This window comes from Pteropus medius, unplaced genomic scaffold, assembly GCF_902729225.1.
Source record: "Pteropus medius unplaced genomic scaffold, Ma_sr-lr_union100, whole genome shotgun sequence".
NCBI classification, from domain to species: domain Eukaryota; kingdom Metazoa; phylum Chordata; class Mammalia; order Chiroptera; family Pteropodidae; genus Pteropus; species Pteropus medius.
Genome location: NW_024344240.1, coordinates 25222991 through 25248881, shown reverse-complemented (window position 1 = coordinate 25248881; position 25891 = coordinate 25222991). Strand labels below are relative to the sequence as shown.

At 47.0% G+C, this 25891-nt stretch overlaps 1 protein-coding gene across 3 annotated transcripts in view; it reads right to left on the bottom strand.

Moving 5' to 3' along the window:
• Window positions 1-356: 356 nt before the first annotated feature.
• Window positions 357-25891, bottom strand: part of CACNA1C (calcium voltage-gated channel subunit alpha1 C) — a 611706-nt gene continuing 586171 nt past the window's right edge. For all 3 annotated transcript variants that reach the window (XM_039869216.1, XM_039869218.1, XM_039869219.1), the window contains 9 exons: window positions 22142-22243; window positions 19634-19761; window positions 19072-19206; window positions 17218-17573; window positions 14543-14668; window positions 12307-12413; window positions 11881-11984; window positions 9804-10139; window positions 357-7959 (listed from right to left, as the gene is read on the bottom strand). In XM_039869216.1, the coding sequence (XP_039725150.1) occupies window positions 7657-7959; window positions 9804-10139; window positions 11881-11984; window positions 12307-12413; window positions 14543-14668; window positions 17218-17573; window positions 19072-19206; window positions 19634-19761; window positions 22142-22243 (1697 nt within the window). In that variant the 3' untranslated portion in view covers window positions 357-7656. The remainder of the gene's footprint in view (window positions 7960-9803; window positions 10140-11880; window positions 11985-12306; window positions 12414-14542; window positions 14669-17217; window positions 17574-19071; window positions 19207-19633; window positions 19762-22141; window positions 22244-25891) is intronic.

Sequence of the window (25891 nt, the reverse complement as noted above, 5' to 3'; positions counted from 1 at the left end):
TTCTCTCTTCCCTTCCCTCCATCCTCCTCCCTTTCCTTCATTCATTCAAAACCAATTTTGTGCCTTTTCAAATATTTTGTGGATTATCTATTTAATTCCTCCTATTCTGTCTTGTCAACTTTTGAACATTTTTCTGTTAACCTTTTCATTAGAAGGAAGAGATGGATAATGAGCTTCATTACTGAAATAAGGTTAGAGATTACCATTGTTTTAAGGTTTCACATGTTTTCCCCACCCTTTCTCCCCTTTGGAGAACCAGATGATAATTTCAGTTTTAAGTGTATTTCTGTGACCTCTAGAAAACAGGAGAAGAGAAGGGATATGGAAGAGAGAAGATACAATTAAACCAATGTAGACATTGTTAAGAAATTTATTTGCAATTCTTTTTTTTTTTTTGTTTTTGTTTGTTTTTTAAATAACATCATTCCTTAGATAAAAATGCAATCTTACAGGAATATACATAGCGTCTCACACAGAGATCACCCTGAAGCTCTTCTGGAAAGGTCGCCCCTTATAGATTCCTTGGCCTTTCTCAAGGGTGAGAAGGCGCAGCAGGCGAGGCCTTTGACAACGGGATTATTTGATGATTACAAACTGTACAACAATATTTACAATAGTAAGACTGCAAAGTCGTGGAGCCTGGAGGGGAAGTTACGGGGTGTGCAGGTGTGTGGGGATGGTAACAGGCATTGGGGTGACAATGGAGGCACTGTCCAATTTCCAAGTCTCTGTGAGAACAAGCATGATACAGCTTGGTCTGAGGGCATGAAGGTAGGCCTGAGCAAGAGGACGTGAGGAGAGGAGGGATGGATGGGCTGGGCTGCATCTGGAGCCTCTTACACAGAGGGGTTAAAATGAAACAGGAAAATTATGAGAGAAATAGACATTCCGGTATTTCACCAACTGGGGACCTGTCACCCTATTTCTTAATGAACTTGTGTGCTTTTCCACAAGTTGTTCTCAACTACTCCCATCAGAGATTGTGCAGTCCTGTTTATGTCTTTGATATCCATAACCTATTTCTGTGCCAGACCTTGTTCCCACAAGGCGCTGGGAGAACAGCATATGTTCTGGGCAGGGCAGGAAACAGCTATGGGTGGTACATAACCTGGGTGGGGATCCTAAGTGTGGGGAATGGGATGCGGCTGATGTGTGATGATGTGATGTGAGCAAGCAGAAAGGTGCCCATAGCATTTGAGCTGCCTTCTGAGGGAGCACTTTGCACAGGATTGTTGGCTTATACCATGTCTATCCTTGACGCTCACGTTTTAATTTTTTTCAAGCCTCAGTGTAGTTTCTCTATGGAACATCTTAGGGGGAGGGACTGGGGACAGGACCCAGTGACCCATCTTCTTTCGTTTCTCCTGTGACTCTATAGCAAGGAGTCTTCTCTTCTCTCTCTCCTGGCTGCAGGCTCCGGAGGGACTTCCTGCATGGGCTCTGAAATATGCAATCCTCAGGATCCTGTGGCAAGGCTGGTGCCTGCTCACCCTCTTTTTTCTTATTCCCCTGTTTCTAAGCTTGAGGTCTCTAAGAATGTCAGAGCAGGAGTTCTTCAGGCCCAAACTGTGAATAAGAACCATTCTGTCCATTTCTATATTTCCTTGTGTAGAAATTACCCTCCCTTTGTACTTACCACCTCTCCCACTGAGAACTCTCTCTGATAATGACCATGGTGAAACTTTGTCTTATGTATGAGGTGCGTGATTTTCAGATGGCAAATTTGTAGCAAATGTATGATTCATGACAGATTAAGTGTCATATACCCTTTCTAGGAGCCTGATACAAATCCAATGATTTAGATTCTTAACATTAGGATGCCCCACAATAGGAGTACATCTGTGAAAAGGTCAGCATCTGCTCTGAAGGGAAGCTATTTGATTCTGGTGACGCAACATTTCAAGCTTTTATTTGATTACCTAGTCTTGGTCTTGTCTTCCTTAATTTAGTAGAGACTTAGGGAATTTTCACAAACAATCCCAACGCTGACTCTGCTCTCAGTGGTGAACTGATTTATTTAATTTAGCTTAAGATGTGCCACTGTAATCTCTACTTCCATTTCCAGAGATGGATTAAATGGCTTTTCTAATACACCAGAAAGCCTGAGGGTCTTTACTACTGCATCCGCTATGGACAAAACCTCTTAAAATTATGTGAGGAAAAAGCCTCGATTTTAAGAGAAATAGTATTTTCTCAATGTAGATAAATTATACTTAATTCCTAGTAATAATAGGTTCAGATGGCACTATTTCCACCCAAAGAAGCTACACGGATCCTCTCCCCATTTCTGTGTAGTGCTCTGCCTCCTGGGAGAGGACAAAATCATTTGTCTAGAGCTCAACTCCAGCACCAATTGCTTGTCTGTTAAGGATATGTGTGTGTGTGTGTGTGTGTGTGTGTGTGTGTGTCTGTGGCGTGTGAAGTGTGTGTGAATATATGTGTGACTGTGACTATACGTGCGTGAATGTGTGTATGCGTGTGTGGTGTTCAAGTGTCTCCCCAACAATGTGGAAATCTGGCAGAAACCCATTCACCTGTTATATTGGTATCTGGCTCTACAAAGCAATGTTTCGTTGCTTTGAAAAATAAATAAATAAATACATACATACATAAATAAAGTTAAAAGCAGAAATGGCTTCACGAAGAAACTATGTAAGAATCTGCACATGAAATTCCTTTCATCTCTGTGTCTCTCTCACTAGACTGGGGGTTGGGGAGGAGGAAAAACGGGGGACTCAGGGCAGGAAGCTGGAATAGAGAGCTATTTAGGGAAGAGGACAGACGCTCCACCCCTGACAGCTGTAGGACACTTCCTTCCCGCATGTTTCCTCAGGTGTACTGCTGGAGAACGCGGGCATTGGTGACTGAGAGCTTCATCATGAATGAGTTTAGGGCTTCACCTCCTGCCTTTTGACTGGGGCCTGTTTCAGGTGGCACGCTGGCTGATACAGGGGCAGGGACATCAGCAGAGAGGAAAGACAGAGCATCAGACACCCCACATCCCACCAGAAATGTTGATTTGGTTGGGAAGACAATATCAGTCAATATTTTATTTTTCTTTTCTTCCAAGTAGATCCCCAAGGCCTCTCCACCGTACTGGCCATGTGGGTGGTTGAACTGGACATTTCTTTCCACAAAATGGGAACACATAGGGAGTCAAAACACGCCCCCTTTTGCCCCCATTTTCCTTCCAGCTCTCTTTGTGTTTACACTTTTCCCAGATCTGAGTCATGTCTTCAAAAACGGTCTGGACTCTATCAGCAAGCTTTTTATTAACCTGGGGCTTTAAGAGGTCCGCTAGAAACTGAATTGCCCTTCTCTTGGTCTCTGCTAAACTGTTTCTATCTCTCAGATGATGATATATCTACTTTTCTAGGTCTCTAGGGATGGAGAGGCCACAATTCTCCTTAGCAATACGTATAATTCTGGTTTGATGAGACTAAAACACTGAGTGCTGGGGTTGTCCGTTATGCCTAATCCAAATTCTTGTTATATCTCTTGGCCATTAGGAGTGTTGAGCATGTATCAACTGGCCTCTGCAAAACAACCATCATCCTTTTGATGACTTCCAAACTCCTCATTTTCAGGGTGCTCTTATGCCTCGGAAAGATATTACTTTAGCATTGGAAGGCATACTTCTCCTGTGGTTACCTTACTATCTTCAGCTGCACGATAAGGAGAAGTTCTGGAAGGAGATGGCTGTGAGGAAGTGATAGGCAGCTTCACTCCAAAAAAGCCCCTGAAATTTGAAAGCAGGGTCCCAGAGGAGGATAAAAAACAGAGTAAGGAAGCCTTGTTTCTTTGCCCTTGAATTTCCCACCCAGAGAGATGCCTATCAGACTTGAAAGCCAAGGATGGGACTATAATAACTAACAGCCTCTGAAGCAGGTAAAAATTCATGAATCAAAACAAATCTAGGAAAAAAGTCTCTTCTTTTTACCTAAAGACAAAAAAGAACCGTCTAGAAACAGGCAGAAAGGAGACAGCTGAAAATCTTTCTGCTTAATGTAGCCATGCTCATGAATAATTATTAAAAGATCAAGTCGTGGAAATAAAAGAGACTGGGCTAGTCAGAAGATAACAAAATCAAGTTTACCAACCTCCAGAACTAAAGCTGCACTTCGTCAAGTCCTTCTGGTCCTCCGCACTGACTGCTTTTCTCCTGCCACCTGCCATCAAAGGGTCTTCAGATTTGACCATCATGTTTTACAAGGTCATGGGTGAAAGTTCTACTTTATGTGGAGAGTAAACATCATTTAGTTCATTGATTTCACGACTGATTTTACCAGTCTGTGATCATGACAGGTATCACATGTCAATCCTACACTAGCGAGCATGAGGTCAGGCTGAGAAAGACCCTAGAAAGGGAACTCCCATCCGAAGCTCCTTTCCTTCATAGCAGCATAGGGCAGAGCGCCCTTGTCGCTGCTGACACTGTTCTTATGGGGGCAGGGAGGAAGATTAGCTGGCCTTGACAGTGTTGACTATAAAGGAGAAGGGAGCCTGTGGGTGTGAGTATTGAAGATGACGTGGCCATCCTTAGGCAGGGCTCTAGGAGTAGCCATTGGCCTATGAGATTTGGTGATGCGGATGAAAAGTCCAAAACGAAAATAGAATGCAGCATGGAAAGGTTGAGTGTGTGCGGGTGTGTATGTTCATGTGTGTGGTCAATTCAGTTTCCAGATTTTATCTGGGGATCAAATGTATGGCAAGAACCAGATATCGATTCAAATGGGCTCCACTCTCTATCATAACTAAAATCTTCGCAGCACGATGTCTGGCATTTTGGGAAACTGGACAAAGAGGGACACCTACATTTAATTTTTAGAAGAGCTTGATAGCACTGTAAAAGAATGAAGAAAGTCTGGATGGGTTGGGCTTGGAGAAACAGGAAGAAGCTCTTCTGTTTCTAGACTATTCCATGATTTAAATTTCTAGGTTGCTTATATAAGTGCTAAGGGCCATGAGAACACTGGACTGGAAGATTCAATGGGTAAATTCTGGATGGATGGTTGGTTGGGTCCTGTGTTCCCCAAATCAGTCCCTTTCATGTATTCGAAAGAAACAGCATCAATAGCGTGATGTTCTAGGCAGATGCAAACTGGCATAAGAGAGGCTCCCACAAAGTCTCTGGTTCTACCATGCCCGTGAACTCCTGATGCTCCCTCTCTTGTCCTGGTCCTCTCCTTGGCTGACACATACACTAGGGGAGGTGGAGGAAATCCTGGTCCAGAGTGAAGAGAAGATGGAGAGGTGAACAAGACAGAGTTGACTTTTGGATGGACACAGGTTTTACCTGGTTGCCTTTTTCTAGCCCCGGCTGTCTGAGTTTGGGTAGAGCACTTGCCAGAATAAGGATTCCCTTTCCCTCCCATTGGCCCAACTCTAATCCCGTCTTCTTAATCAGCGTACACTTTCCTGAGAAACCACTGAGCAAAGTTTGTGCTATGGAAATGAAGAGGAAAGTCAGCCCCCTCTCCTCTCCCTTGGGGTATGCTCATGCCGGCCCAGTGAGGAGAGAGGCTGGTCAGAATGTCTCATGACCCCTCACAGTGAAGGGTTGTTCCTAGAGAAATTCCCAATCAGAGTACTGGTGCAGAGTAGACAGAGGGAAGACTGGAATGAGATATATCCTGGTCTCTCAAAGCAAGATGTAGTACAAACATACCTATCATATAGTTTTGGAAAAATTGAGAGAAACGGAAGCAAACACAAGATATGCAAAACAGTAATGTCCAAACCTGTTGGTGAATAGCAGGATAATGATTTACATTGGTGATAACTTGCTCACTGAACAAATTAAAAGAAAAATCGTTCCCTTTCCCCCAACCACATATAGAAAAGCACTTAAGAGTTCAAAGGTAAAGCTTGTCACACTCCAAATACAAAATGATTTACTCACATGCAGCAAAATATACAAGAAGTGAATTCAAAAACAAACTTAATTCAATTCATTATATTCGCTTGGCACAATTGCAATTCAGTTTTAAAAAAATATTTGTAAAATACTGAAACTGACCTGAATTCAAGTATAACGGTTTCTTCAACAGAAACATCATCAATGCAATAAAACATTACACGGAATATATCGAAGCAAAATGCCTTCTTGAGTTTTTCCCTTAAATTTCTGTGTTTTTTAAAATACAGTTTTAATGCCAACAAGACTCACAATTGTATTTTTAAAATGAATATTATTGCATTGTTTTTGCATATCTTGTGGGACAGAAAATGCAAAGAGTTACTGATTCCCATTTCAGAAGCAGAGATGGCGCTTTGTTTTTGCTTTCAAATAGCCCCAGATTCAGATCTCCCCCAGTTAATCCAGAAACAGGGAGCTGCATACTCATTCGGTGCCTGGGCACACACTGAGTGGGTGCACACACACATGTATGACATATGCACACAGACAGCCCAGTACACCCATGACTCACACACTCGCAGAGTCTCTCCCACATGCTTACTCTCTTTGGCACCCACCCATATGCCCAGCATTCAAAGAGCCCAACTCAGTCACCCAGTTGTGCAAGACCATTTTAAGTGCATTGCTGATTACCTTTAAATTATAAAACTAAACCAAAAAAGTTTTTTCTTATACCTATAGAAATTAGAACAAATGATTGGGCATACACAATGGCTGGTAAAGCTCTCCTACAGTGGCTCTATGGAACCCTTGGAGAAAAAGGAAACCACACCCGTTTAAATAACCGTTCAAACCAAACCTAATTTACATTTGCAAAAGTGAAAACAAGATGGGTGGCTACAGAACTTTGTAAACACTTTCTTCCTCCCCTCCCCCTGGGAAAACAAAATTTAAAAGAAACGAAAAACCGAAAAAAAAAAAAGAAAGAAAACTGCAACATGCTGTCAAGAAAAATGTCAAACCACAGAACAAAAGCGCGCCCAACAGAAGCTCAGCACCACCTGGTTTTGTCAAGAACTGGCTGACCCTTTCTGGCGGGCAGTGCCACTCTCCACGCTGGAGGCTAGCCGCCACTGGGCTGGAAGGCTGGGCTCTGTGGCCCTCGCAGATGGGTGGTGGGCCGGGCCTCTGGGCGAAGCTGCAGGGCAACCGCCCGCCCTCCCTCCTGGCTCCCCGGCTGCTGCCGCCTCTTCCTGATTCCTCCTTCCCCTCTGGGGTGAGGCTGGGACCTCGCGAAGTCATGCCCGCATCCTTTTGCAAATCCACAGGGCCCTGGCTCTATGGGGACAGTGAGGCTCATACAGAATATGTGCAAAATGATTTTTTTACAAGCAAAGTTGAAAGACACCCGTTTGACAAAGGTCCTTTCGGTGAAGGCTACCGCGGGAAGCTGAGGGTCTCTTTTGTGCCCAAGGCGGCTGCTGGTTCCTGGCGCAGGGCCTGAAATACAACGGAGAGGGAGGGCCGCGGCCTTCTCTTGCACTCCCTCCCTGGGCCTTCCACCTCCTCCTCACCACTCTACCTCCGTGTACACAAACTGGGGTTGCTGCTTTTCTTGCCCCGCTCCCAAAAAGCTGACTCTCCACATCACCCAACTCTGCGTCTTGTCCCAACGAAATGAATGAAGACGCTGTTCCGGTTAACTCCAGGTCACGAGAACAGTGAGGCACTTCTGAAACGAACCCTTTAGGAACAGTGAAACAAATAAAAAACCCAGCATCTCCCAGCCCCAGCTGCTACAGGCCGCTGACGTAGGCTCGGCTGTCCTGCAGCTCCTCCTCGCCCCTTCGACACTCCTGCGGGGGCCCACAGGGCTCGTCCTCTTCTACCCCTGCTCTGTCCTGCCCCGGGTCCCTGCAGTTAACAAAAGGTAATAGGGTGCCGTTGGGGCTCTGCTGGGTGCCCCCACTGAGGATGTTGTCAGCAGCATTCTCCATCTCCTCTATGGTCATGTCGCAGGCATCAGCTAGCTCCTGGGTTGTGACTTCGATGAATTTGGGATCTTGAGCAAACTGCCCCAGTCCTTCTGAAATCAAGACCTGAAGTGGGGGAGGGTCATGAAGAAGAACCAAAGAGGAACATTATTCCTGCACTCGACTCTTCCCTTTAGGGCTAGCGCAAGGAACTTCTGACTGGTAACTTCAGGAGCGCGCACGTGTGTGCATGTGTGCGCGCATGCGTGCGTGGGCGCTCGGGGGAAAGGTGTGGAGATGGAGCATTGCCCCGAAGAATTCGGCATGTGTAGGCCAGAGGAGAGACCTTTTGGTTAGGGTACTCGAAAACTGTTATCAAATACGTGAAAACTTGGCTCACACAGGGGCCTCAGGTAGAACTTCGCCTGCCCTTGCCTTTTCTCCTCCATGGCACCCCTAGATGCCTCCCATATCATTCTTTCCAAGAAACCTTCATTCTCCTTTGGTGAAACCGTTAGCCTGTGCCCACTGCCCATTGCCAGCTGGCTGCCTGTCTGAGAGTGAGGATCCTGGAGTATGATGTGTGCAAACACCACACATGCACCTGCCTCTGCTTCCGCTTCTGCTCAGAAGGGCCAGCAGGTGATCCTAAAGATTCACCCTCCATGGGGGCCGCTTTAGTGACTGGTTTCAGGGAGAGCAGCCACTGAGCTGGGGGTCAGGGGAAGCAGTAGAGTGAAACCTGGAACACTTTTCTCCCAGTTCTGTTTGTCCTACTAACCCCTTTTTATCTTGCATAATTTTTCTTCATAGCTCCCACCCGTTCTTAATATGTCGCACACATATTTATTTATTATCTGTCTTTCCTCACCACAATGTGAGCTCATGAAAGCAGAAATGCTGCTCCTCAGCAGTGACTCTCTCCTAGGACTGAGCCTGCACGTGGCAGGCTCTCAGTGGAGATACATTGATAACCAAGGCCACGTGAAGCACAGAGTTTTAGAGTTAGAAGAGACCTTAGAAGTCATCCGGTTTACCTCTGTACCTCCTGCATGACAGCCTGATGTCTGGACAGGCATTGTCTCATTTGCTTGTCTGGACAGGCAAGCCCCTCATTTTGGAAGAGCGCTTTCAGAAGGGGTCTCTTCATGTGAGCTGAAATCTGCCTGCTTGTCAGGCTGCTATAGTTGCTCCAACCCTGCATTCAAGACCTGCTCAGGACAAGAGGGCCCTACAGGTTTGAGATGCACATCACTGCCTCTGAAGTCACCTCCTCTTGGGGTTACTTTCCGAATGCCCTCGACCGGTTCTCGCATGAAATGGCTTCTAGGGACCTTGCCAACCTGGTCGTCCTCCTTTGAGATTGTTCCAATTGTCAAATGTCCCCTAAGGTGTGGTGCCAGGATTGCAGGAGGTGCTTTGACCAGGGCAGAATGCGGAGGCACTGAAAGCGCTCTTGTTCTAGACCAGAGGTTCTCAACCCTGGCTGTGCATTAGGATCGTCAAAGGGTTTTAAAAAATACCCATAATTGGTCATAGATTTCCAAAGCTCCCCAGGTTATTCTAACGAGCAACCAGGCTCAAGAACCGGATTCTGACTTTCTATGTGTACAAAGGCAGCCCAAGCTCACATTTGGAGCAGTCACAGCAGGCCTCTGGCTTGTACAGTGGAGCCCTGAGGCCTTCCTTGGGGTTCAATGGCCTGTGGCAAGGATATGCTGCTCAGTTTCTCTTTCTGCACCAGCCCAGCCCCAATGGATGCCAAGAGTGTCTTGCGTGGTCATTATTTTCTGCACGCCGTGCCCTTCTGCTGCAGGCCCTGACAGTGAGGGTCTTTCTGGCAAGGAGACTTGATACCCAATCTACCTGGGAGAGAACCAGGTATTCCTTTCTCTATTCTCCATGCAAAGTTCCCTTGCCGCCTCCAGCCTTTCCTCCTGCTATCTGCTGTGCAGCACGAGGTCACTTACCGCTTCTACCAGACTGCTGGCACTGCCATGGAACTGCCTGCCCCAGGCTCTGGCCTGGCTGGGCACAGTGAGGGACACAGGCCGGGCTTTCCGGGTGGCACTGCTGGCCCCCCCACAGGGCGTGGGCTCCCCAGACCAGGAGCTGCAGTGGATGGATGGGAAGCTGCTGTTGAGATTCTCGCTGGAGTCGGCTCCTTCCAGCCGCAGGGTGGGGATGGGCTTTGGGGGCCAGCCTCGGCTGCCGGGCGTGTCTGGAGGGGTGGCACATGGTCTGCGGAACGTGGTGGGGGAATGGCTTCTCTGGAGGAGTGGGCTCAGGCCTGCCACGGCCAACGCCTGTGGACATACAAGGAGCATGATTTACTGAGTATGGTCAGGCCCCAGAGAGGCAGCCATCTGCCTTCTTAGCAGCTATTGTTTCCAGCTAGTTCCACCTGCCTGGAACTCATTCCACCACCATTTTCACCCATCTGAATCTTACCTCATCAAGACCCAATGTAAGTTTTGGCCATCCTAAAATGTATTTTGTGATCATCTTAGTCTGAAGTGATCTCTTTCTCCCCTAAATTCAGAAAGCTGTGACCGAGTAGGATCAAGATCATCTGCTCTTCAGCACTGCCCCTATCACCTACCAGATGCGACTTCTCTCGCTTTGGGTTTCTCAGCAGTAGACTAGAGAGGATGATACCTGTATCATCTGGAAAACCAGAACACAATTGACTTGCTTGCTATCCACCTGCCTTGTGGGGTTGATGTGAGGTTCAAGTGAAGTAAGGTCTATGAAGAAGTAGACTGTGCATCACAGAGCTAGACAAAACCAGTACTTACTGTTTGAATTTTTACAATTAATTGAGCCACTAACAATGTCTTGCCAATCTCTAGCTCTCCTTGTTTTTGAACTATTGTTCAAATCTTACACTGTATTGTGATTAAACTATTTACACAGTTGTGTCCTCTGCCCCCACTGCGCTTCAGTGTCCTGAGCGTAGGTCATGGTCCCCACACAGGTTGCCACAACAGCCTGCTCTGATGTGATGTGTCACAGGACAGTGACGCAGCATAGTGGGAAAGCCCAGCCCCGGAGGCAGAGAGAAGGGGAACAGTGCTGTGTGGACTGGAGGGCAGGAGAAAGGCATCCACACATGAATTTCTTTCCTTCCAGAATAATAAGAATAGATAAGTGAAATTAACTTCCAGAATTTTTTAAAAAATAGCACACACGGTGGGCCCCCAGCCTGCCAGCCTCTCCTGGCCACTGCTCATGATGATCCCCAGCCTCAGGTCCCTGGGTCCCTGGAGATCATATGTATGTAGGTAGTGCCACACAGGCTAAGCAAAACAGTGCATTTCTTTAAGCTGAAATAATATCAACTTAGCCAAGTCACACTGGCCATCTTATGCTGATTATAAACTTTGATTGGCATTTGAATGCCTTTGATTAAAAAAAAAAATCATTGAAAGCATAGACCCTAATTCGCCTGGAGGTAAGAGACTGATCTTAGATAATTCTTTGATGTTTCCATTAGTTCTGAGATACTAAGAGTGTATTTGGTGCTGTATCTTGGATTTCACTATCTCAGAGTCAGCAGTGCCAAGAGAAATGTCAATTGTCGAATCTCCCTGGACCCATTTTCCTTGGATATCACTCCCTGCTCCCGACCATGTGGCTGGTGGGTTCTTTGATCATTTCTGTATTTCAGTAGATGGATTATTGTACAGCTAAGTTTCCAGATGTCTTGCAACTCTAGGTATGAGCACAACTGCCTGAGTGCCCTGTGGTGTAGGCCAGTCTGGGGAAGGACATCTGTGCCACTGTAAGAAGAAAGTTCAGGAGTCCCAAAGAGGCTGGTCCTCCAGGACCTCGGGAGGAGCTCCTGCTCACCAACATTTCCTAGGTCTCCACCTTGGGAAAGGACAGACCTTGTCAAGCTCTCACTTGCATAGGAAAAGCTCCCTGCGCCGGGACTGTAAGAGCCAGGCGTGCGGACACAGCAGTGGTCTGAGACAGGGAAGGCTGGTATCTGGGGGTTTCTAGTTTACTAGGTGGTGGCCAGTGGCCTGTCCAAAATGTGGCTACCTGATGATGGACCAGATGCAAGGGCAGAACTGTCTTCTGAGAGATGTCTCCCCCTTGATTCTTCTGTCGCTTCAGACATTCCAGATGGAAGGAGGCCCTTCGACCTGCAAAGCCAGCCAAAGAACTGGGATCAGCGCAGGAAGACAGGACAGGGGTCCGTGACAGCTCATACCCAGGGAGAGGGAGAGGGGTAGTGTTAGCGGCCCCAATAAATCTCCTCTTTACCCTTTGACTTTCTTTGACATATCCCATGTAGCCCATGTCCAGGTACTATCCCAGCAAGCCCGGCCCGTGGATTTCCCTCTCCTCGCTTTGGAAGTCTGCCCGGCCCACTGTGTGGGGACTGTCTGAGCTACTGAGTGCCTGACCAGTTATCTCAGGGTGCCCCCCGGCCGGCCACATCTAAGAAGGGGTGTGAGAACTTACCTAGGGAGGACGAGCGGAGGAAACCCCTCTTTGGAGATTGCCGGATGTCCCTCTTGTCCTCCTCAGGGGGTGTCAACTGTCGGTTTTCATCATCCTGATAGGAGAGCCTGGAACAAAGAACTCTTGGGGCTTGTTCCTGGAGGCCGAGAGGTGCACCCCACAGGGGCAACTGCCATCCCAGAAGGAAGCTGGCTTTTTTCCTCAGTGAAGGGAACCCCCATTTGTGCTCTCATGAAGGTTTGGGAAGGGGCAGCAGGAACTTGCCACCCTAGGAAATGCAGCCCTGTTCCCACAGATGATTTCGGGCCCCTCACACACACACAGCCTGACTACACGAGCCTGGCATCTCTGACTGGAGGCAGTGAAGGCACTCTTGGTCAAATTGTTGAGAAAGTTGGGAAAAAATTTTAGGCCCACAAAGTTCTTTTCAGGAATGGCCTCAGCTCTTCTGTTATATGTGCTGATGCTATTTATCATGACTACTCCCAACTTTACCCAAACTTGTCCCCCACCCTCCCATTTATCCCTGGCCTGCCCAACCCTTCATCATCAAGGACACACAGCGGCTGCCTACAATGCCATACAGTCACCCAGTCAGTGAACATAGCTGTCAGGGACCTAAGTGACATCAAGTCAATGGCTTCTACACCTTTTTGATGTGGATTCAGTAAGAGCCATATTTTACACAGTTCCAGTGTGTGTAGACACACCCCACTGAACTAAACGTCTTGAACAATACTTACCTTTATTGCATATGTTGCACTCTGATAGTTTCTATCCTACTTTAGTTTGTTCTATTTCTTTAAAAAATGTCTGTTGCAATCCACTAAGTTGATTTCACTATCCATGGTGGGCATAGCTGTCCCTCTGAAGTTGCATTCTAACCCCTTCCTTTTACAGATGAGGCCGCTGACTCTGTTCCTCATGTGCCTCCACATACTTGGAGGGCAGAGGCTGTGCTGCCTTTCTGCTCCGAGCACACTGACTTCTAGCATTTGTAGATGTTTGGGAAAGTTTCTGGATGAAAACCTCCAAGCCCTTCCTCTCATTTCAGCTTGGTAAGCTCTCCATATTGTATTTTCTTCTTAAGTAAATCATACCCATGCTTGAAGACCCAGCTTCTGTTTGACCTCATGCCTCACATTTGTCATGGTCACCTTAACCTTGTCCTTCTCTGAATGCCTGCACCGCTCATAGTTGTACCACTCTGAGAGCAACAGTTAGAAAATCTACATATTATCTTCCTCTTCTAAGATTGTCTTAGTTTTCTAACTATTTGCAAAATCTTCTTGAGTGCTGAGGCCAGTTTATTCATGATCTAGCCGAGTGCCAAGATGCACCAACCACTCAGTAAGAGCCACAGTGGACTGAAGCATATGCTTTTCCTGACTTCTAGGATACAGGGCCATGTATTAATTTGCATTCTCTAAAAATCAAAAGCCTAGAGGGCTGGCTTTTTCATATTATAAAGTGCTTTCAAGAAAGCTTCTAAAACAGTGCACCTTAAACTTTTTGAATGCAACCCACAGTTATAAATACATTTTATAATACTCACTACATACATACATATATTGGCAAACATTTCACAAAATGATACTTCTGTGACATTGTATACGCTATTTTATATCGTCTTGTTCTGTCCTAGCCTATGCCATTCTGTACTATGCTATGCTATACTTTATTTAAAAAGTGCTGATCATAACTAAGTAAATGTTACAACCTTCTAATGGGTCTAGATCTGCAGTTAAAAAACACTTCTCAAAAAATTACAGCACTGACAAAAATCTCAGCCACCGTTTGCTACGTGCGCCCTCTGCTGGGTAGCTCTATTATAAATAGTTTCATGAGCGTTTATTTACATGTCAATATATGTCTATGTATAACTGAGTCTCACTATAAAATATATTTTATATGTATATGTGGAACTGAGTCTCACTATAAAATATATTTATTGGTTGGCTGCAGTTGAAACAATTAAGAAACAATGTTTATAAGTTTTCATGAAAGCACTGTATCGGGAGGAAGGGCCAAGCTAACCAGGGGATTGTGTGTGTCTGTGTGGGTCAGGGGCTTGCGTCTCCCTGATGAGGTGACAGATACTTGGCAGGTGATCTTCCCATAAGTGATCTCCCCCTTCTCCCAGATCATTCCCAGAGGAGAGATCCCAGGACCTGCCCTCCACCCAAACCCTTCCCTACATGCAGGCGGGCCCTAGGCGGCAGGCAGCAGGGCTCACATCTCTGTGGCGATCAGGCTGGGCTCGCTGCAGTACTCGGCATCGTCACTCATCTTCACATCGTACGTCTCTTCCTGGGAGACCTCCTGACACACCATGGCTATCTGGCTCTCCCGGGAGTGGCACCTAAAGATGGAGGAAAAAATCAGACCCTGCCAGCCCTCCTTGCCTTACCTCAGCAAGTACAGCATCACGCATGCATGCACACACGCTCGCACACACAGCCGCCGTGGCCTCCACCTCCTCCTGCAATCACAGAGGAAGCTGCAGAGCCATAAAAACATTAGGATTGGGGTTAGGATGCTATGTTAGAAAAGGACCTCTGAGTTAGGATCCGGGGAGACTTGAGTTCTGGCTTCACCCAGTTACTTTCTGGCATAAGCCACTTAACCTATCCCATGCCTCAGGAGCCCCATCAATGAAATTGGATAACATATGTCCTGCCTGACACAGAGGCTTGTGAGTAACAAATGAAGCAACACATGAGATGGTGCTTTGAAAGGTGGAAAGGATCAGCTTTTAAAGAAGGGTCCTGGGCTGCACTATATAGGGTAGGGTGGGCCAGTGAGAGGGCTGGGCCTTTGGGCATTTGTTGGGCAGAGCTGAGAAGGTCCTGGTGTCATATTTTGACATGCCTTTGAGTCTGACATTGGTTCCCCGGACTGAAGGCAACAAGAAGTAACCTCACATAGAGGGGTTTGTTATTCTGAACAGAGGAGAGTGAGCCTGAGTCCCTGCTCGGCCTGATTCCCTCTTGAGCCAGGGCCCCTGCTGAGCCTGAGTCCCCCCTGAACATGAATTCCTGCTAAGTTCAAGACCTTCCCACATTAGGATGTCCCTTGAATTACACTGCTCTCTTTCCGGGACACAGTCTTCTGCTCATTTGGTCATGTCTGCTTTAGCTCTGGTCTAGATGTTCTTGCTTTTCCTGTCTGTGTCTAGCTTGGCATCTCTCTCTAGCATTCTTCCTGTAGGTCCTGAATGCTGGGGGCCACTTTATCTTCAGATCCATGAGGGCATCAGGGAAATATCCCAGTTCATCTTTTCAAAGCCAAGTGCCGGATCAGTGCCCCCACTTAAACTTTTACACTAGTGCGAGAGCCACTAGGAAGGGTAAGGGCAGTTCTCTTGGGGAAGCCCTAACAGATGGCTGTCCACGCCACAGTCTGAAGGACAGATGAGATGCCAAAGGCTTTTGATGGGGTGGGAAGAGAGGAATGTGGAAGGAGCTTTGGCGAGGCACAATCGGATGTGCTGGACACAGAATGGCCGCAGGCAGGCAACACCACTTCTTGGGGGCCATGGTGTGCTAGATGTGCTGGCCTGTCCCCAGCAAAAGCAAGGCCAGTGCTGGAGCTACTGCACTTAGCCCTGAGCTGTGACATGAACGACAAGGTCTCAGAGCAGGGACTTTGGTTAAGTTGTTCCTCTTCACCTCGAGTGTTGTTTTACCAACTGGGAAGTGGGGGAGTCGACATTTCGAGCGCTTACTATGTGCTAGGCATGGTGCTAGGTGCTTTGTCTGTATCCAGTTTCACTGACAGATGAATCTGTGGGAGAGGAAGAAATCCCCTGATGTCTCTCCTGACCTCCTCTCTAGAATGATTACCTCCCTTTATTTAATACAGAACAAAGTTTAATATGAAAATTCCCTTTGAGGGAGGTATTAGTTTATATTGAGGAGCTAAGGATGAACATAATGAGCCTTCCTTAAGAAGAGTTTTGATACGGGGAGCAGGGAGAAAGTAATACTAGGCCTGAGTCCCTGAAGGCTGTAGAAAGAGAAGAGGGTTGCAGAAAAGGGAGGGGGACACCAAGACGGGCACGAGCCAGCCACTTAAACTTTTATACTCCTCTATGCAAAGCCAGTCTTTCTGATCAGCATACAAAATCCAGGGCTGAGCACATTGTTCTGCACATATAAGGCATCAATATACGTCTTTTGAGTCTCAGGACTCACCCAACACTGCTTTTGGGTGGTTTAACCAGCCAATCTTCCAGAGAATAAGCTAGACAGATGGCCAGTTTGACTTGTCTGTCATGGGACACTGTTACACGTCCAGGCCGTGTGGACTTACATGTGACCACTTGAAAATGGGTATTATGAAGGGAAGTGAAAACCAGTGGGACAGGTGTGCTGGTTCCTTGAATGAAAGTAGCTTTAGGACACCTGTTTAGGGATTTAGAAAGACACTTGCACTTCTCGATAATTTTATGAGCTCAAGGGCAAGAAAGGAGATATGCCCAAGAACTTGGCACATTGGGGGTCTGCCATCCTGCTGGGGATGCCTATCTTGCTCCGGAAGAGCAGCTCGACTAAGGATCAAGTGGCAACATACAGTGGCGTGTCCTCTCCCACCCGGCCTAGGGAGCCCAAAGCTGCTGATACAAACAGTTAGACCCTCTAGGCCCAGGCTGTGCTTCCTGAGGCCCAGAGCATGGCAGTAGGCATCTACCGTCCCAGCACATCATAGCAATGCATCCTAGAGCACCGGGGAGCAGAGCATGGGGAGAAAAGAACCAGTCAGGAAGCCGGAGGTATAGTCAAGACTACCAGGAAGGATCCTACACTGTGGCACAACGCAAGTGCTACAGCAAAGAGCCTCCTGCCACCAAAATGCCCCTCCCTGTGAGGCCCGTGTGCAGGGCCCTGGATGCCCCACCCTCCTGCTTACCTCTTGGAGCTGAGCTTCCACGCTGCCTCCTGCACCCGGACAGCAGGAGACGAGGGGGGCCCGCGGCCCTCCGTAGTGCCGGCTGCGCTGGGGGAGCCGACGGGGCGAGGGGAGCGGGTCAGGGCGGTGTTGTTGGCGTTGTTGATGTTGGCGTTGGAGCCAGTGGATGAGTAGCTGCTGGGGGTGAAGGTGGAGTCCACCAGTTTCTCGTGGGATGGCGACTCGGTGTCGCCTTGGCTGTTACCCGCCTTGTTGATGTGCAGCGGGCGTTGGGCGGTGAAGGTCTGGGGGAAGGCGCTCCGGCCGTCGCTTTGGTAGTAGCTGACGACGTGGTTGCCAAACAGGCCACCGGCCCTCTGCAGGCGAGAGGGCAGGGGTGGGTGGAGGGGAACGCCCCTCAGCCACCTCTCCTCGGCTGAGGTGTGGAGGCTTGTCTGCTCTCCCGAGAGCACAGCCACGCTGGGCAGCACGTGGCAGATGGGGAATTCTTCACCCAAGCGGCCTGGCAGCTTAAGAGGCAGGGGCCCAGACGGTCCCCTCTGGGAGGGTTGGGGGAATGGTGAGGGACAGGACATCCCATGGGAACCAGTCAGACTGGGAGGCTGCTGCCCTGGAAGTTTCTAATGACTCTTCTGAGGACTGGGGTTGTGACTAAGGACCAGTCTGGGATGGCAATCCTTAATGGCAGCCAGCCGCTTGTTTTGGCCCTGTGAGATCTGAGGGGTGAGGAAAGGGACCAGAAGATCCTAATGAGATTTTAAAACATGGAAACCCAGCTGACTCACTGGGCTTGAATCTGTGTTGGCCAAACAGTTTTGAAAATAAGGATGACGAATTTAGTACATCAATTATATTATGGTTTCCCTTCCCCTAGGAGGGTCTAAGAAAATTCAAATCGGGAACCAGTGTTCATTGCCAACACTCTTTCCTTGTCTTGGGCAGGTTGGGCTAGTAGCTTTTTGCAAGGTTGGTCTACAGGGTCTCGTTGGGGGTAGTATTAACATGGTGCTGTGTCCCTGAGGCCATTCGGTAATGAACATTTCACAGTGATGAGAATGAGGATGGTGATGACAGGACAGCCACAGGCAGAATGGGCTTATCTTACCTCCTGGTGTTTCTACAACCTAGGAACTCTGGCATGGGGCTGGCCCTGGTGTGATTATTCTGCCTTGCATTAGAAGGATTTTTAGCTAAATACCTTTGGGGTTAGGCAGGTACCACAAACGAGCGAAGAAGGCTGGATGTAAGAGTCCTAGCATTCCAGTCACATTTAGTTTTCACTGTTAAAACTGATAGCCTCCATATTCAGTAAAGGAAAGGGAAGGTTGGAGGAGACTTTTGTGACCTGGAGAATACATGTTCTATTTCAAGAGGACAATTGCCACTTGGTTCCAGCCCTCTGCTGCCATGTGGGAAGCAAGCCCAACACTGCCAGATCTGCTGATTTTTTTTCTAGAGAAGTCAGAGTCTGGATTTTTATCTAGATGTGCTGGATTTTCAAGTGTTGGAGAACAAAATAGTTCTGCAGATTAGATGTGGCTGATGGGCTACCACTTTGCAGCTTCTAATGTAGAAGTTTCTGCTTGGAAACATTTCTCTTAGGAAAATGGCTCCTTCCTCCTCCAAGAGCCAGCGATGCTCTCTGAGCTGCCATGTCCTGGGAGCCCTGGCTTGAGGTGGAGTTGGGCTTGGAAAAGGTGGAGAGATAGGAAATACCTGAGAAGGAAGAGTTTGGAATCTGCCATAGGGCTCAAACCTTTCTCCCTGGCTTTTCCTGGCAGATCACCAGCCCACCTGCTTGCTTCAAACCGAACTTTATCAAGGTAAAAGAGTGCTACTGTGGCATCCACCTACCCTGAAGATGTCATCTTCGGAGGCAGCAGACACAGCCTCCTTCATGGCTTTGTCCAGCTCCTCCTCAGCTGTCAGGTCTCCAGAGATGGCTCGTCGAATCTCGGGCCCGATGTCATGTAGAGTGCGCAAGCCAGCCTGGAACCCAGAGGAGCTTGTGAGTGCCCTGGCACGCCCCCGCCCAGTCACCTGACCCTGTGTCTCCGCACCGCTGAGAGCCTCCGAAGGTATATCCATGTGTGCCAACCAGGGCATGTGCCTCGGGACCACTCTTGTCTGCCCCTGAGCGGAAGAATCCATTCACCCCCCAGAGAAAGATGAAGGCACTGAGAGGCTATCAGGGAGCTTCAGTAGGACTCCAAAGAGCTTGGGGTGGGGCTGTGGAGCAGGCAAGACTCCAGAGGGCAGTGTGTGTGGGAAGCACGCAAGAGGGAAAGGAGTATGTCCCCGCTTCAAACATCCACCTTCTGAAGGCATTTGGCCTCTGGCCCACTGGCGAGTGACCCAGACCCAGAGGGAGGTGACCAGGCCTTCCTTGGGCTGTGGCCCGCTCCTGGCCCCTCACCTGCAGGGACAAGGCATTCCTCTGGGAGGGCTTGCCCACGAGGCCCTGTTCTTTGCGCTTCTTGAATTTCCGGAAGTACTCTTGGATCAGGAAAGTAGCATAAAACTTGCCAACCGTGACCTCATCATCTGAGATGATCGAAGAGAGGACAGGGAATTGGAGGTGAACAAGGAGAATTCAGTTAGGCTTCATTAATTTTTCTTTAGCATCCAAACTTTAAAATTTTTTAATTTAATTTTTTGAAGAGATAGTACATTCTTGTGGTTCGAAAAGAAAAAAAAATATAAAAAGTTATATAGCGAAAAGTCTTTCTCCCAACTAGTCCCATCTGCCAGCTTACCACCTCCTAATAGATAATCTTTTTTATTAGTTTCTTGAGTATTTTCCCTCAGATTCTTTATGCAGATGTTTTCTGCAAATAAGCATATTCTTATCCCCCCAATAGTCTATAGACAATAGTCTATTGTCAAAATTACTTCCCATCTTGCTTTTTTTTTTGTTTTTTACTTAACTGATATTGCTAACAAGTTCATATTTGATTCCAAAACTTCAGATGCCCACCATAAATCGACCAGTCTCTTACGTAAAAACCTGCTTAAAGGTTGGCGGGATGGGTTGGTGGAAAGAGCTCCTTCCTCCTGTCTAAATTTGGGTATTTATTCCAACCAGACAGGTTAGGTTTTCTTACATGTGGCTTGGCTGGGTTCCTGTTGGCTGGGCCCGCAAGTTACCCATGACATAATCGGCCCCTGTCTTGGGAATGAAATACATGGTAGTGAAGCCAGTAAGTCTCCAAGGGGAATATTTCATGACCCATAAGGAGCCCTTTTGCTCCATCTTCTAGCTTTCTGTGAAGGGCAATAGGCCCGGGGGACAGCTGGCTGGGTCAGATCTAGGGGCTTGTGCTAGTTCTCCTGCTTCAAGTTGTCCCCTAAAGATAGCCAAATTTACAGCAGCAATGGCCTTCCACCTGGGAAGGGCCTCATTCCCCTATGGGAGGAAAGACCCCTGAGCCCCTGTCCCGGGTCATCAGGGAGGGGTCACTACAGGAGAAAGAACTCAGAGCTCTGGTATCCCTCAGACATGGGTTTGAATCCTGAATCTGCTAGGTGCTCAGCAGGGAGCCTTGGATCAGCCACTTAGCTTCTAAAAACTTTGATTCCTTGAGCAAACTTCATAGAAATGTTATAAAGAATAAATAAAATATTGTATGTAAAATGACAGGTGATGCTTGGTCCGCTAGGTGACCCATCACTTAGCCCCGGACCTGCCTTCCTTTTGGGAAGTGGTTCTCAACAGGGGTGGCATCACCTTTAAAAGGGGTGTTTTGGGAATGTATGGAACTTTTTTAGTTGTCACAGTGATTGTCAGGGGTGCTACTGGCATTAAGTGGTGCTAGATGTGTCTCTTAAAGCACAGGAGTGTTTTGCTCAACACTCCTAGCTTCTTACTCTGCACGTCTTTCAAGTGTCATGCTAGACATCCACGAAGGGGAATAACCTGCTTATGAGTGTCTGAGCTAAAAATCTAACTTGGTTTTACCTGTGAACACAAAAAACATTTTTTGCATGATTTTAATATAACCCGAATTTTCCAGAAATATAATTTTTGTAAATTGATAAAAGACATTGTTTTGTTTCAACTTGACAAAGAGAGATTCTCATTTTGGAAAACCGTATCCCTGATGGCATAGATCCTTGTGTTATATGAGTCATCCGCTGTTTCTGACTTGCCTGGCTCGGTCTGTGTTTGTTCTATGTATGTGCACATATGTAGGTGTGTGTATATGTGTGTGTATATATAATTATTTAGATATACTTAGCTCTTCAAAATGACAAATACAAAATGTCGACAATATTCCATATTGTTTTATTTCCTTTAAACACACTTATTCATCGTAAGTGGGTGCATGCAAGCATTTCCTCAGTTAATTATGACTTCTGGCAAAGTTGTGCCTGAGCATTTATATATTGAAAAATCTTTTATTTTAATATTTTTATGTTAGAGGTAAATCATTATATTAATATTTTAGAAATTATATATGTAGGAAGGTAACATTACCAATGATTTTCATTCAGGATAGTAGTAGGGACATTAGAAACTATTTGTTACAAAAAGGGGCTTTGGGTTTCACAGGGCCGAGAAACACTGTCCTAGGAAGAACGAAAAGAATTTCCACCAAGGTGGGATCTCAGGGCCCCATTATTCCAAGAGCAATCAGTGCAGTGGTTCATGGGGAAATCTATACTTCACAGAGTTTCCTTGGAAGTTATGCCAGACCTCTGAGCATCAAGCACGGGGCCTTGTCTGGCCTCACCTGTGAAATGCAGAACTGGGCCAGATGTCTAACCTGACAGCCTGTATCTGAGTTTGCGAAGGGCGTGGCACCCTTGTCCCTCCTCATCAGTAGGGCCACGGGTACGGTCCGGGGAAAGCAGGCTTCTTGCAAGCCTGGAGGACTCAAGAACCGGACAAGCGCCAAGTGTGGGGAGATCAGGGAGCACTTACCGCCTGCGGGGGGCACCACCTGGTCCAGCAGCTTCATGCTGGTCCGCTTCCAGATCTTCTTGATTATGGCTCGCAACTCCTCATTGGCTTGTTCCAGGTTCCCTGACGGGAAGGAGATGCAAGGCTGAAATGATCATCAGCGCCTTGGAGGGCCCCCCCATGGGGTGGGCGCTGAGCATAAAGTACCCCACAAATAGCTCCGACCCATCCTTTCGCTTTCTTTCTCCCCAGTCTTCCCGTTGTCCGCCTCTGTCCTCCTCTTTGCATTGCGCTCCGTCTCCCTTCCTTGCCCCTTCCCTCTCGTGCCCTGTCCAATGCCGTTCCTTTCCTTTCTTCACTGGCTGCTGCTCAGGCCAGCCAGTGGCACCCTGTCTCCCCACACATTACTTTTTTTTCCTTGTGGGTGGCACTTAGTGCTGACAAGACTGCTGGTGCCGGACTGAGCTCAACAGCCACCCGCCTGAGAGCACCAGGGCTCTCCATGGATGGCGTTTCCCACGGACCCCCGTGGGCCGCCAGGGAAACGTGGATGACTGGAAGGAAGAGCAGTCTCCCCCACAAACCCGTGTACAGCGTCCATCGGCAGGGGACCTCTGTGTCAAAGCCCTTTGCTGAGCCCCCTGTGGGGAGGAGATGGCACAATCGCAGTATGGAAGCAGAAATCAGAAGACACGGGTTCTCTGGGTCTACTTTCTCCGGTGGTGAAAAAGGCTTAATTAGATGCTATCCCATGCAGTCTCTGGGATACTGGCCTTATAATTCTGAAAAAGGAAAGCTGAGACCTGCAGCTGTAAGAGAGAATGTAGTAGGCATGATTCTAAGATGCCTCCAACCTATCTCCCTCCACCACTGATATGTACACATCCTGCATAATCCTTGGGAATGCGAATAGGATGGATTTTACCTCATGGCTAAGTTATAGTATATGGCACATGTGACCTTAAGATAGGGGGATTACTTAGGTGGGCCTGACCTAATCACATGAGCTCTTTAAAAGTAGAGAGTTCTCAGGTACAAACTTCCAGTTATAAAATAAATAAGTCCTGGGGATGTGATGTACAAAACAGTGACTACAATTAATAGTAACATATTGCATATTTGAAAGATGCTAAGAGAGTAGATCTTAAAAGTTCTCATCACAAGGAAAAATTTGTAACTATGTGTGGTGATGGATGTTAATTACACTTATTGTGGTGATCATTACAATATATATACATATCAAATCATTATGTTATACATCTGAAACTAATATAATGTTATGTGTCAACTGTACCTCAATAAATAACAAGCCAAACGAAAGCAACCAACCAACCAAATAAAAAAATAATGTGTGAAGGGGGTCAAAAGATAACAGTAGAGGGTTCTTTCCAGCTGGGAGCAGGAGGTATGAGAGAGATGGCTGCCAGGCCTGGAAGAAAGCACACACTCCTGTTGTGAATGGAGCTGAGACAGGCAGCCTCTAGGGGCTGAGCGGTCTCTAGCTGAGAACCAGCCCTACAACTGTGAGAAATGAACTTGCCAACAACCTGAATGAGCCAAAAGTGGATTCTTCCCTGGAGCCTCCAGAAGACACACATCCTGATCAAGATCCTGATTTTGGCCTTGTAAGACCCTGGGCAGAGAACTCAGCTACTCTATGGCTGGACTCCTCACCTACAGAACTGTGAGCTAATAACTGGGTGTTGTTTTAAGCCAAAAAATTGTGCTAATTGGTTATGCAGCAATAGGAAACCAATATAGGCATACTTCAGAAGTACTGTGGGTTTGGTTTCAGACCACTGAAATAAGGCGAGTATCACAATAAAGTGAATATCGCAATAGAGCAAATATTGCAATAAAGTGAGTCACAATTTTTTGGTTTTCCAGTACATACAGAAGCTATGTTTACAGTATACTGTATTTCTAGATAGCATTATGTCTAGAAAAAACAATGTACATACCTTAATTAAAAAATACTATATTGCTAAAAATGCTAAACATCCTCTGAGCCTCCAGTGAGTTTTAGTCTTTTTGCTGGTGGAGGGTCCTGCCTCGATGTTGATGAAAACGTGCTATCTTTGAAGTGCAACTGAGTGAAGCCCAGTAAAGTGGAGTGTACCCTGTGGGACTGTTCACTGCTGTGGGGGCCGCGCGGTCCAGAGCCCTGCTGTCAGAGCCTGACTCAGAGGCCGTGCTAGAGTCTTCCTTGGAAGGAAGCCCAGCAGGGGCAAGCAGAACTGGCAACGGGGAGAGTGACTGACTCCTGAGTCCCCTGTATGAACGTGGGAGCCAAACAGTACCTGAAGCCAGAGGATGATCCTGGGTTTTCTAGTTACGGAAGGGGGTCCTTCACCGTTAAGGTGGTCAGTGGTTCCTGACACGTGCAATGAGAGTCCGAATTAATGTAACACCCAAATAGGTTTATCTTCTGCAGTGGGTTGAATAGTGTAGAAATTGAGTCTTTGTAGATGTGGTTAGTTAAGATGTGGTTGCACTCAGGGTGGGCCCTACGTCCAATATGACTGTGTCCTTGTGAGATGAGGAGTCACACAGAGACACATAGGGAAGAAGGCCACATGAAGGTGGAGGCAGAGACTGGAGCGACATGGCTATGAGCCAGGGAACGCCAAGGCATTGGTGATCACCAGAAGCGAAGAGAGAGGTGTGGAACAGATTCTCCCCCAGAGCCTCTGGAAGGGATCGCCCCCTTCCCACACCTCAACACCTCGCTTTTGGACTGCTGGCCTCCTGGACTGTGAGAGAAAAAATTTCTGTCTTTTTAAGCACCCAGTTTGTGATAATTTGTTATGGCAGACCTAGGCAACGCATCTTTCATATTTTTTAAGCCTCTATTTATTCTCACAGTGATCTATGAAACTGTGGAACTTCATAAACGGGTGTTTCACATCATTTAGGTATTTTAAAATATCTTTCTTCTACATTCCAAAGGTTTGTTTGGCTTGGGACTGGCTTTCTAAAGTAGGTGTTAATTTCTCTCCCATTCCTTCCCCTCTCAAAAGTCTGAAGGGTAAGGACTGATGAAGACTTATCTTCACAAATTTAGATGCTTTCTCACATTTCTTTCTAGTTGCTTCTAAGAACTTGACTTTGTCTTCTAGACTTAAGAAATTAACACATTTGAGGGAGACTTGTCTCTGATGAAGGTTTGCTTCTGAGTTGGCACTGTAGGCCCTTTGAAAGCTGTTTTTTTTTTTTTTTAATTTTATTGTATTGAAGCAAGAACACTTAACATGAGATCTACTCACCTAACAGAATTTTAAGTGTACAATGCAGTGTTCTGACCTAAAGGGACAATGCTGTGCAGTAGATAAATGTCTTTGTATTTAAAGTTTTCTTTAATTCTTAACTGTAGTTTCCATGTGGCTGGCTTGTCTCTGGAACACTTAATTCCTTGAGACTAAAGATGGGTATTGGTTATTTTGGACCAGCTTCTTTTGCACTGTGATTGGCAGTTGGTATTCTTCAGCTGGGTCTTGCTTTGCTCTGACAACACATTTTCAGCAGTGAGGAATCTGGCTTCAGTGGATCACTGTTTTTCATTCCTCCATGGAATGAAAATTTATATCCTCAGTTTACATCAGGCTTTAGGCATCACAAGCATATTCCTACTAGGAGTCATTATATCTTCTCTCCTTTGGAAAATAATCTTTCCTCCTGGACATAATTGTAGTAGTCATTGTAAAAAACTTGGAAAGTAACTAAAGGAAGAAGGTAAAAGTCACTGCTCATTCTCCCACTAGTGATAATCAA